At 36.7% G+C, this 11,946-nt stretch overlaps 2 protein-coding genes across 2 annotated transcripts; one reads left to right on the top strand and one right to left on the bottom strand.

Annotated features, from left to right (window-relative positions):
- Positions 1 to 1,738: 1,738 nt before the first annotated feature.
- Positions 1,739 to 2,893, bottom strand: LOC116146108 (probable carboxylesterase 18). Its single transcript, XM_031431518.1, has one exon. The coding sequence runs from the start codon at positions 2,822 to 2,824 to the stop codon at positions 1,820 to 1,822; it is 1,005 nt and encodes a 334-aa protein (XP_031287378.1). The 5' UTR covers positions 2,825 to 2,893; the 3' UTR covers positions 1,739 to 1,819.
- A 2,932-nt stretch (positions 2,894 to 5,825) lies between these two features.
- Positions 5,826 to 6,770, top strand: LOC116146101 (F-box protein SKIP23-like). The gene has a single exon (XM_031431513.1). It carries the CDS (start codon positions 5,826 to 5,828, stop codon positions 6,768 to 6,770), a length of 945 nt encoding a protein of 314 aa, XP_031287373.1.
- Positions 6,771 to 11,946: the final 5,176 nt, after the last annotated feature.

The following is an 11,946-nucleotide window of genomic DNA, read 5'->3' on the forward strand; positions in this document are numbered from 1 at the left end:
ATATATCTTTGAGGTCAATGTAATGAGTGTTTTGCAAGTTGTATTGATATATGAAAGACTCCCATCTATTCATCTCTTGAAAGGAGATAGGGTTGGTATGAATATCTTTGAGGAGGTTTAGGCTTGGTAGCTAGTATAAAAATACATTTAGCTGACATAAACGTAACTTTTTAGGCATAACAATTTTATTTTGTCATTTTAATTTCGTAGGTATTAATGTGACTAATGAGTAATAGTTGTCCGTTGATTTTTCTTATAGGAAACTTGCGTTGGCTCCATCACATTTGACTGCGGAGCTTCCAAAGAAAATTGAATTTGGAAGAGTAAACGACTCTTTTTCCACCCAAGGTTTGTCTTAATGAAACTTGCCACCCAATAAGTTTTAAAATACCACTTTTTCACCCAAAGTTCATATTCCATTAATACCCAAAGCAGATTGCGACATCGAAAATTTTCTCTATCACCACCATTTAAACCTCTGGTCTCTTCTATACAAAATCTCTCTCACTTCGGTGTTGAAAAAAGATACCCACAACTCAAACGCAAAATTAAAGCAAGTAACAAAAAATAAAGCAAACCAAACACAAGAATTTTAAAGTGGTTCGACCCAATCAATATAGCCTATATCCACTATCCACTAAGCAAAAGCCTACAACTATACAATTTGTAGAAGAGAAAAATTGCAAACTCCTTACAATATCCCAAAAAGCCCAATTACACTATCCCAAAAAGCCCAATTACACTCCTAATAACAGCCTACAATGACTATTCTTTTGGTGTCTATTTTACACTTTTTGAGATACTTTAAAAGTTTAATCTACTAGTCTATTTAAAGGGGAGAATCCCTTTGCAACTCTCATTCCCAAGCAATATGGGATTCAAGGCACAATCCCAATATTCAGCACCTACAATGAATACTCAATCGATCATAACCATTCGATTCATCAGTCTCCACTCTACAAAAGCTCTCTCACCTTAGGTCTTGGTAACTTGCTGAACGCTGGTTGAGAAAATGAAGTATATTTTGGGTAGATGGAAAAATGACATTTTGAAACTTTTTGAGTGTGAAAATGTCATTAAGGCTAATCTTGGGTCAATTTGGAAATTAAATGCACATTAATATGTGACACCTAATCTCCCGAGTTGGTGGCCAACTTTGCACTTCGAAGTTGAGGCCAATAAATTTTTATTGGTGATTGATGGATGCTACATGTGAGCATTTAATTCTCGCGTAGCTTTAATTTGTAAGAATAGGTGGGTGACAAACAGGTGAACTAATCCAAACTTTTATTATAGAGTAATATCACATTCATTATTTATGTAGGCACATAATTCATTGTTTTGTATGTAGCATGATTGATATTGCATCCATGTCGTATTATAGGTTTCTACCTTGTCAATCTATTATAAACATATGTATACGATAACAATTTATTTGAATTAATATATACGCATATACTATTATAAAGAAAAGAATTAGAGGTGGACCTAGAGTGGCCGCGATCACCTCAAACATAAGAAAATCTTTTTATATTATATGAAATATTTAAAATATAGACAAAAATGGATATTACGACATTTTAACATGACATAGTTTAATTATTATCTTAAGCTTTTTATTTTCTATTTTAATTATATGAATTTAAAAGGCATGTAGTAATAAATAAATAAATAATTGGATTAAAATAAGTTTAACAAATTATAAATATAATTGGACTAAACAGTAATAAAACTGACTACATTTGTTGAACACCATAGAAATACAATAATACACATTAAACTAATAATAATAATAAAAACTTATACGTTCTTCATCTACTCATAATTTAGACAATCGCTGGGTCACGAAATCTCGAACTTGTCCAATTAACTGAGAGGCCTCTGGTAATTCAGGAAATATATAGAAAGCATGAATCATGTGTGGATACTCAATCAACGTTGCTTCTTTCCCTGACTTTCTCAACCACTCATAGTATCTCTTTTGCCAATCCCCTAACGGGTCAAACCCGCCCACAAACACAAGCGTTTCCGGATAATCCAAACCCGATATATCTACCGCATTCGGCCCGCTCACATTAGCTGCCTCGTGGTCTCGGTTTGACCCGTCTGGCAAATACACCTTCCATATCCAATCGGTTCGGGCCAATGAAACCAAAAGTGACCCCTTTAATCGGGTCTCGGATTCAGTCCTCTCTTCACCACCAAAAAACGGTTGGATTGAAACCAGCCCGATTATCTTCAACACCCGAAATTGAGCCCGACAGGCTCGAACTGCCACATGGTGAGCTATATTAGCACCTGCACTATCACCGGCAAGAAAAACTTTTGACAAGTCAGCATTTTGTGGAAGTACTGCCTTGTCATCCAAAAATTTAAGAACATCAAATGCGTCGTCGTATTGACAAGGGTAGCGATGTTCAGGGGACAGACGATAATTAACAGAAATAACAAAAGCAGGGATTTTACGCGCGAAACGGCGGCAAACGGCGTCGTAGACTTTAGAGGCAGCGCTTAGGAAAGTGAAGCCACCTCCGTGTAAGAAAATGACAACGGGGGTGGGGCCGGAGACTGAGATGGGAGAAAAGGTACGGAACCAGAGATTGCGGGCAGGATCGACGGTGGTGTCGGAGGTGGAAACGGAGTTTATGGGTTTAGAATTGGGAGAAGTCTGAAAGTCCAAGAACTTGACGAGCCGACGGTTGATAGTACCGTCGGAGCGACGACATGTGTCGGTAAGAGCGGAGAGAAATGAAATGGCGATCCTTGTTTTCCATGGGAGGCTGAGCTTGGGTGGTTGATCGGAGTTTGCTTTAGTGGAGCTCATTTTAGAAAGGCGGAGAGTGTGTTGGGAGATATTATATTTATGGGGAGTAAGAAGGAAGAAAGGACGCAAATTGTGGGGGGATGGTGGGGTGAGAAAAGGACAGGTAACATCCAAATCTTTTAGATTCTTTTCTCCATTGTCACTGTAAAAGTGATACTTTGCCTTAGAAAAATGATACATGCACTTACAAAAGAATGTATACCAAATTTATACATTGAAAAAGGGGATATTATTATGACTATGGATTAATTATAATTTATAAAAAAAAAAAGGACGATTGTCGGTGTCAATGTTTTGAAAACTGGATCGGGATTCGACTCGGCCAGAGGCCTGATTTTCAATTTTCACGATTAGACTGGTCGATCGGACCGCTGACATCAGCAAAACACGATAAAAAGTAAAACAAAATTAAAAATCCAGATTTTCATGTAACGAAAATCTAAAACCCGTCCAACCAACTCTACAACAATAATAATAAAACCATTCGAGTTTGATAGTTAATGACTTAATGTTTACAAATTCAATTCTCAAAGTCTAAAGTTTCAAACATCATCAAAGGCATTACAAAATAATATCACGACTGTAGTGTAGTAGACCAGCCACGGCAAGGAAGAAGCAAACTAGCAGACGAGCGATGATTTAAGAGGTTGAAGACTTGAAGGCCGAAGCTGAAAATTGAAGGAGATCGCGAATGGAGGAGGACTGGACTGGAGCCTGAAGAGGTTATTGAAGAGGAGGAGATCGCGATGATTGAAGAGGTTGAAGACTTGAAGAGTGAAGACTTGAAGGCTGAAGCTGAAGCTTGAAGGAGATCCGAGATCGTGAATGGAGGAGGAGGACGGGACTGGAGAGTGGAGATCAGAATGGCAAAGGCAAACAAAAAAGAAAACTGAAAAAGCAAACCAAAAAGCAAACGCAAATTTCAATTTAGTAAAGTGGCAGACAGTAATCTGCAAAAGAAATAGTATGGATTAAAAAAATGGGGGTTTGACCGTTTGACTTTAACTTTTTAAATTTTTTTCACATTTTTAAATTTTACTTAGTGGACCGGATTTGTTTCTTAAACCGGTTGGACCGTCGGTCTGCTACAGTAAAATAGTCCAACTGCGATTTAAAACGGTCTAACTTAAAAATCTGGGTTTTTACTTTTTTTTAAACCGGAAATCTCAGGGAAACCCGATCGGACCGGTTCGACCGTCCGATCCGGTCCGGGTTTCAGAACATTGGTCGGTGTATGAATTTGGTAAGCATTTTCCTATGAATGCACCATTGCTCCTCTACCTTAAAGGAGAAGAAATTCCAACCTTTTTTTTCTTTTGACGAGAACACCCTTTGGGAGTTGTTTAGGTATCAATAATGGAACACTTAAGCTTGCGATTCAATGATAAGAACTTAGGTTAGTTAGAGATTTTGTATTTGAGTTTTACTAAGTGTTTACTATTTTAATAAAGATTAATTGAGATACGTGTAAGCTAATTTGAATATCCCAATTTAAAGAAAAAAAAATTGACTCATTTTTTAATGGGTGGAATTTTATTTCTTTTCTACCTAATTAACAGAACTAAAGACAAGTTGGGTGGATGAATGATGATACTCAATGATATAATGAGTGAAATGACCTTAATCTTCTTAAGTTATGAAGTAATAATAAAATTTTTCTAAGGTTTTGGAAATAACATAAATTCATTTATCTTTAATGAATTGTTAAAATTTACACTATGATGAATTAGTAAATATTACTAAATTGCTCGTCTATCGTTTATTTTAACACTTAAAACTTAACGATAAAGAGATTATGCATTAACTTTGATATAATATAACAATGTGTTTGTTGCAAGCCTAGCTTAAGGAGATTTGGGGATTAAGGTGAAAGTTTTAAAATTAGGTGTTTTATATTTAATTAAAAAAATAAGAATATTAAATATGAGATAACATTTTTTTTATAAGATATATTACCGGGGTAATTGATACCATTAGTTGGGTGCCTATGCATAACTTGACATCTGTTTATTTAAAATAAAAATAAAAAAAAAAAATTGAGGGTTAAATGGAAATGAAGTAGGAAATAGAAGACCATATTAAAATAAGGAGTAGGACTAAAATGTAATAAACCAAATACACGACGATTTTACTTTTGGGTTATTTCCCAGCAAAGGCAAATGAGGTCAACCAAATCAGGGAAATGCATATTGGATGAGCAGTAATTCAATGGTGAAGGAATATTAAATCGGTTGGGTAGGAGTTAAAAAATGTTAGAGCTGATAATCCACTGGTTGGATTTTGCAGTGGTGGAAAGGACGGCGGCCGTGAAAAATTGTATCGAAAATTTTGATCATATCATTTAGATTTATCGGATAATTATGAGATTCATGAATAGACTTTTGTTTGAATGAATACAATATTTTGAACATGGCTTTATGAGTGATATCCACCAAAGTCTCCGACAATAGTAATGGTGTGCGAAACCAATGGTAGTTCTACCGTCTCCATTATATAATTTTTGAAAAAATGGAAACAATGATTTTTTTTTAAGACAAATGTTAAATAAAAGAACTGAATAATGTATATTTATGAGGGTATTATTTTTGAAAAAAAATTAATTAAGGTGGCTAAAAAGGTGGAATTTTCTTGAATATTAAAATAAAGATCGAATATTAATTTTCAGGATTTTGCATGGCTTCCTCGAGAAGTATAATCTTGTCATGTGAAATTTTATTCGTTGAATTGCACTACCATTCATTAATTCAACCCTCCTCGTCTTCTTCGTCATGACCGTTGAATTGCGCTACGCCGCTACCCATTATTTACTCAGCCCTCGTCTTCTTCGTCATGACCGTTGAATCGCACTACCCATTATTTACTCAGTCCTCCTCGCCTTCTTCGTCATGACCGTTAAATTGCACCACCCATTATTTATTCAACCCTTCTCGCCTTCTTCATCACCATCTTCTTCTTCTTTTCTGTGTTCTTATATCTCAGAAGTCACCAGTTTATTTCAGCAATGGACACAAACACCCCTGATTGGTCCAGTCTTCCAGACCACCTTCTGGCCTCCATCGAAGAACGGCTCCCCACGCGAATTGATAGGCTTTGTTTTCGCGCCGTTTGTAATTCATTTCGCTCCTCAATTCCTCCACCGCTTAAACCTGCATCTCCACATGCGGACCTTAAAATTACCCTTCCAGGCCTTCCACCCTTGGTTCTCGTCGAGTTCACTTTTTATGCCATCAAATCCCTTCCCAGTATCTCCAATCCAAACCAAATTAAGTATACATGGTTAGTCAAAAGCGAGGAATTGCACAATGGCAAAGTTCGATTAGAGGATCCGTTTTCTAGTCGTCGTCTTGGAATCTGGGACGACTGGGTACCCGAGTCTGAAAAGTTACCCGAGTCTTTGAACTTGTTGGATTATCGGGTCAAGGAAGTAGCTAAAGCCTATAGACTTGAAGTATTTTATCAAGGTAAAGATATTAATAGTAGGATTCCTTGTGTTTTCGGAAAGGCAGTTGTGTCTTCTGGCCATGATGCGAGTGATGATGGGTTCGCCGTTATGACAATAACCCGAGGAAACGTGCTGATGTGGAGAAATGTAGACAAGAAATGGGCTATAATAAACGTCGGTTATGAGGATCCTCTTGATGTAATTTATCATAATGAAACGTTCTTTGCTTTGATGTCCACTGGTGTTACTGTAACTGTGGATTCTAAGTCTGTTTCTGTTTCTCAAGTTGCTGGTCCACTGCAGATTGAAGGTTTACGGATTCGGTCGGACTTAATAAAGTCCTTCCAAGATTTGTTTTTGATTATTAAGATATCAATTCAATCTTTTGAATTCATGGTTTATAAGCTTGACGAAGGGAAACGTGAATGGGTTGCGGTGATGGATGGATTGGAGGATTCAGTGTTTTTTGTTGGGTACGATGGTTCATTCACTCTTTCTGCCTAAGAGTTCCCAGGATGTAAAGGGATTTGTGTTTATATCAATCGTGGTCCCTTTGAAGTTGATCCATGGTGAGTTTTTTGACTTGAAGGATGCAACAGTTGGAGGTGTCTCTGCTTCTCCAGGCTATTCTAATATCTTTTGGCCTAGACCATATGGGGTGGAGTAGTGATTCATCTTGTCTCCCTGCCTAACTGTTGCCACTGTTGCTGAAATTTTAATTCAAAACGTTTGGAGCACTTCGTCACAGCCTTATGTGTAATGTTTTCTATCTCGATTGCTCTGAAAAGTGTATTAGTTCATCAAGCTAAGCAAAATTTCATCTCTCAAAAGATTATTGAAAAGTAAGATAAGACTTTTATCAAAGATATAACAAGTTAATTTTGATTAAATCCGATAAATTAACTAGACTTGTAATGACAAGTGATATAACAGCTTTCAATAATCATGGGTGAGTGAACAGTTTATTAATAAATTTCTCTAGTTTACTAGTATCCCATATTTTTGGAAAACGATAAATATCATCAGCTAATAATTGAGACAAAAATATAAATAGATAAATCAATCAAATGGTTGCGACTTGCCAATTTGAAAAAGGGTCAAAATTTTTCTGTTCCTTTCCAGTTTTAGAAAATTTTGCAGAAAGTAGCGAAAAACTCCACTCTCTCCTTTTCTTTTTTCACCTTTTTTCTTTAAGCCCTTTAGTTTCTTTTTTTCTTTCTGCAGAAGGGTCTTCTCAAAATCTCCATTTTTTATGTTTAAGGAAATTGTTTGATGGGAGAGAGTGTTTTTTTTTTTTAAACTAATCAAGTCCTGTTTTTGAACTGAAGAGTAACGCGGTCTTTTTCATCCCTTGAAAGAGAATGTTGTCTAAGCTCTTTGACTTTTCATGTCCATTGTTCACAGGAACTGTCTCAAATCTTATCATCCGCAGTGTTTAGGCAAAGATGATTCTCTGCTGGTGGATGAAAATAATTGGACTTGCGGTAGGTTTTTCCAATTACATCATTATTGTTAAATCTTCAACCTTACAAAGTGCACAAATTGTGGAAATCCTCAAATGCTAGATTATAACATAATAAATAGTGCGTCTCAGATTGGCATTTTTGCTTTGCTTGCAAAAGGTCCCGCAAGTTTTATTGCTTGTGCGGCCCGTCTTCTGTATGCGGGCGCTATTTATATGATGCTGGGTTTGCATTAATCAGAAGTGACAAAGGACAACAAATCCTGTTTACTTCTTGTGCAGCTTGTAGAAGAAAAAGGAAGTTGTGCTCTCCATGGGTTATGGAAAGAAAACACTGCATTTGATGGGGCTTTGTATGCTCTGCCTTCATTTTCACTTTCAGGTGTAGAACTCAAGTGTTTTTCTTTGTAATTCAACAGGAAAAGAGAAAATTCAATGGAAAAAGACACTTCACATTTATTATTTAGTAAGTACTGGAAGATTATAAAGAGAAAACTAAGGCTAACTTCAAAACATGTCATTTAGGCATATAATAACATGTTGAAGAAGGATGAAAATGGTAGTCGTATTTCTGATTCTGATGATTACGGAGATGGTGAAGAAACTTGAAGAATTTGAGGATGAAAATCTATTTAAGGTATCTGATTATGATCATTTAAAAGATACAAATGAGCATAAACTGACCGCAAAAAGGAAGAGATCCACAGGAAAGCAATTTGTAGGCCAAAAAAAGTTAAAGACAAAGAAGGAATGTGTTGTATCTGGTTCAGTAGCTAATGTGCAGAAAAGCTTCTATAATCCCGAAAACATCAAGTTTGTGTACTTGAGGAAAAAGAGGCCAACTGTTGTAAGTGTTGAAAAATTATACAGGCTTTCTGCATATAGAGAAGTGTCATTTAGTTAGCCTAAATAATTTATTATAATATCACACACCCTTAACAAGAATAATGGTGATTGCAGGTGGAGCTTGACCAGAAGGCCATCATTCTACACAAGAATATAAGAAAACATGTTTGTATTTTTACATATAAAATCCAAAATAAGGATTCATTGAGCATGCATTACATAAGAGAGTGTAACTAACTAAACTAATAAATACAAATGGATAGTTTAATAATGGATATGGATCTATATATTTCATATTTCTTTGCTCTTCTTTGCATTTTATGGATACAAAACAGTGGATCGCTAGAAAGCTAGTTTCATTCCAAGACCGCATTGATCAAGCAAATGAGAGGTCTTGCATGAAGGAATATCGTGTTATGTAGTTTTTCATACAAAATTAGACTATTAGCCAACTGAAAACAACCGTTTGTGTAAGCAAAAAGAAATCATTGGAATGTTCGAAAGAAAGAACCAGTAAAAGGGAACCGAAAAGTTTAATCTAAAGCATGTTCAATCTTGTTTCGAAATGTAAATGATCTTAACCGTCATTTTGGTATACTCTTGTCAAGAACATGAGTACCCTGCTGCAGCTCGACTCCCCATCATAACAGTTGCAGTTATTGAATTAGGTTTCAGAAGTAATTGCAGATGATCAAGATTCTGAACCTGCCCACTAAAAATTGCAAAACAGAAGAAGAACACGATGTTGGCTCACTCGAATCAGCCCTCAGAAGAACTGAAAATCCTGGCTCTTATCCAGGAGGCAACGGATTGCTTGTTGCTCAAGTGATTTAACAGATGTTGCAGGTAAATTTCCCAGGCTCCTACCTACTTGTGTTCATTAATTTGCATTATAGATTATCGAAACTGCTTCTATAGTTTGACTTGTCTACTTGAAAACAGCTCCACCATTGCAACCATTGACTGCTGTGATCAGCAACTGTTAATGAGGTCGCAGAGAGGAACTTCCCAGTCTCCTCATTGGTTGAAGGTACAGAGCTAACGGTGCTTGCTGCTGAAACTAGAAAGAGGCCTGTGGAGCTACTAAAATCCAAATGAAACATTTATTCAATCAGTATATTTCAAAATTTGAGTTTGAAATATGCATCATTCTGTTGGAATATTTTAATAAATTGAATGAAATAAATGGAATGAAAATGGTGATATAAGTTGAGAATTTGAATGATGAAATGTTAGTGGATTAATGGGAGGTTTTAAGAATTGGAAAGTGGAAAGGTAGAAAATAATGGTGGAATTCAATGTTTTGTCTATAGAAGAAAACACTACTCTAAATTTTGATTTTTGAACACATAGTATTGCTAGTAACATTCTTTTTAAATACAAGTCCTGATGAGCTATCTATGGAAAATATGTAACGTAAAGCTATCTATGGAAATATACAGCATAAAGGCATTTACACAGAAAATCAAAAGCTGTCAGCATTTACATTCCTTGATTTACTGCTGGACGGATTTGTTGCTGATTTGTTGCTTCGGTTGAGATTGTGACAGATCTTCAGCATCTTCCTTAATACGCCCCCGCAAGAACGAACTTCCATCAGTAAGACCGATCTTGTTCTTGAGATGATCTGTACGTTGCCGTGAGAGAGGCTTGGTCAACAAGTCAGCAAGTTGATCATTGGTATGAACATGACGGAGTAGTAAATACGGTGGGTTGTGAGCTCCATACATAGATAAGCATTTTGAGAAAGAGAGTAACCCACAAACACACATGCCTTGGCTTTGGGCTCTAGCTTATGATTGTTATAGGGCCTAGTAAAAGGATAGCACAAGCAGCCAAATTGTTTAAGTTTCATGTAATTTGGTGCTTGGTTAAACAGATGCTCAAATGGGGATTTATTTTGTGATATGGAACTCGGCATTCGGTTGATAAGATAAGCAGCAGCTTGAAAAGCATAGGGCCAAAATGAGCGAGGCATATGAGCATCCGTGAGAAGGGTGAGCCCTGTTTCAACAAGATGGCGATGTCGTCTTTCAGACATGCCATTTTGTTGTGGAGTGTGTGGAGCAGTTGTATAGTGTGCAATTCCATGGACATATAGATAAGACTTTAACCCAATATATTCGCCACCATTGTCCGAGTATAGACTCTTGATTTTTTTGTTAAATCTATTTTCCACAAGATGTCGAAATTGAGGAAAAATGGTTTGCACACTTGATTTATTGGACACGGGATAGAGCCAAATATATTTGGTATAGTGGTCAACAAAAATAATGTAATATTTTGAACCATCAATACCAATATCATGAGCAGGACCCCAAACATCTGAATAAATTAATTCCAAGGGAGCATCGCTAGTTAAGCCATGAGAATTAAAAGGTTGATGATGTGATTTATTTTGAGAGCATGACTACAAGAAAGATGAGTGCCCATTATTTTTGTGGGTAAAAAAACACGAATAACATGATTAACAATTTTTGACGAGGGGTGACCAAGTCTTTTATGCCAACCATCATGGTGGTGCGTTCATAACGTAAACAACTTTTTTTGAAACCTTGGCCAATGATTCCGATAGTGGGTACACACCATCTTCACAGTCACCTTTGAGTAGTGTCGCTCCCGTGATCCGATCCTTCACCAAGAATGATAGGGATGAAATTCTAAATAGACATTATTGTGTTTGGGTGAAATGATGAACTGAGATAGATTTTTTTTAATGGTGGGAACACAAAGAGTATCATGTAATGAAAAATACGATTATGAAAAAAGACAAAGAGCCAACGAGATACAGGCAAACCTGAACCATCACCAATTACCACCCTCATCAGTACCATCATACCCGAGTGTATTGAAAGATTGGAGAGGTCAGTGGTCATGTTGTGGGAGGCTGCAGAATCAACAAGCCATTTTTATTTTTTCCTTGAAGGAGGGCGGCACAATTTCTGTGATTTCAGTTGAACTGAATTTGAAGCAGGTCCTGGCCGTATGGCCTATTTGATCACAAAGTTGACATTTGGCTTATATTTCTTGAAACCCGAATCAGATGGCCCACGCTTGCCACAACCTTGATTGCACGACCTTGATTTCCATTTGAAGAGTGCTTCTACGAAAAGGACCGCAGCATTGCCAGAGAGCTCCCTTTTCATTGAGTGTAGTTGGCGGTGGCTAGCAGAGTTGCCGATTGGCTTCAGTCGACGGTGTAATTTTCATGATCACACAGCAGCAGTCATAATTTCCTCAAATTTCATTGAGGTTTCCCGAGCACGAATGGGTGCTGCAATCTCACGAAACTCGGGTCCAAGGCCGTTTAAAATATATAGTGTTAGATCATCACTGAAACAGGGTGATCTATGATTGCAAGCTCATCAGCAA

Source organism: Pistacia vera, unplaced genomic scaffold (genome assembly GCF_008641045.1).
Source record: "Pistacia vera cultivar Batoury unplaced genomic scaffold, PisVer_v2 Contig471, whole genome shotgun sequence".
Taxonomy (NCBI): Eukaryota; Viridiplantae; Streptophyta; class Magnoliopsida; order Sapindales; family Anacardiaceae; genus Pistacia; species Pistacia vera.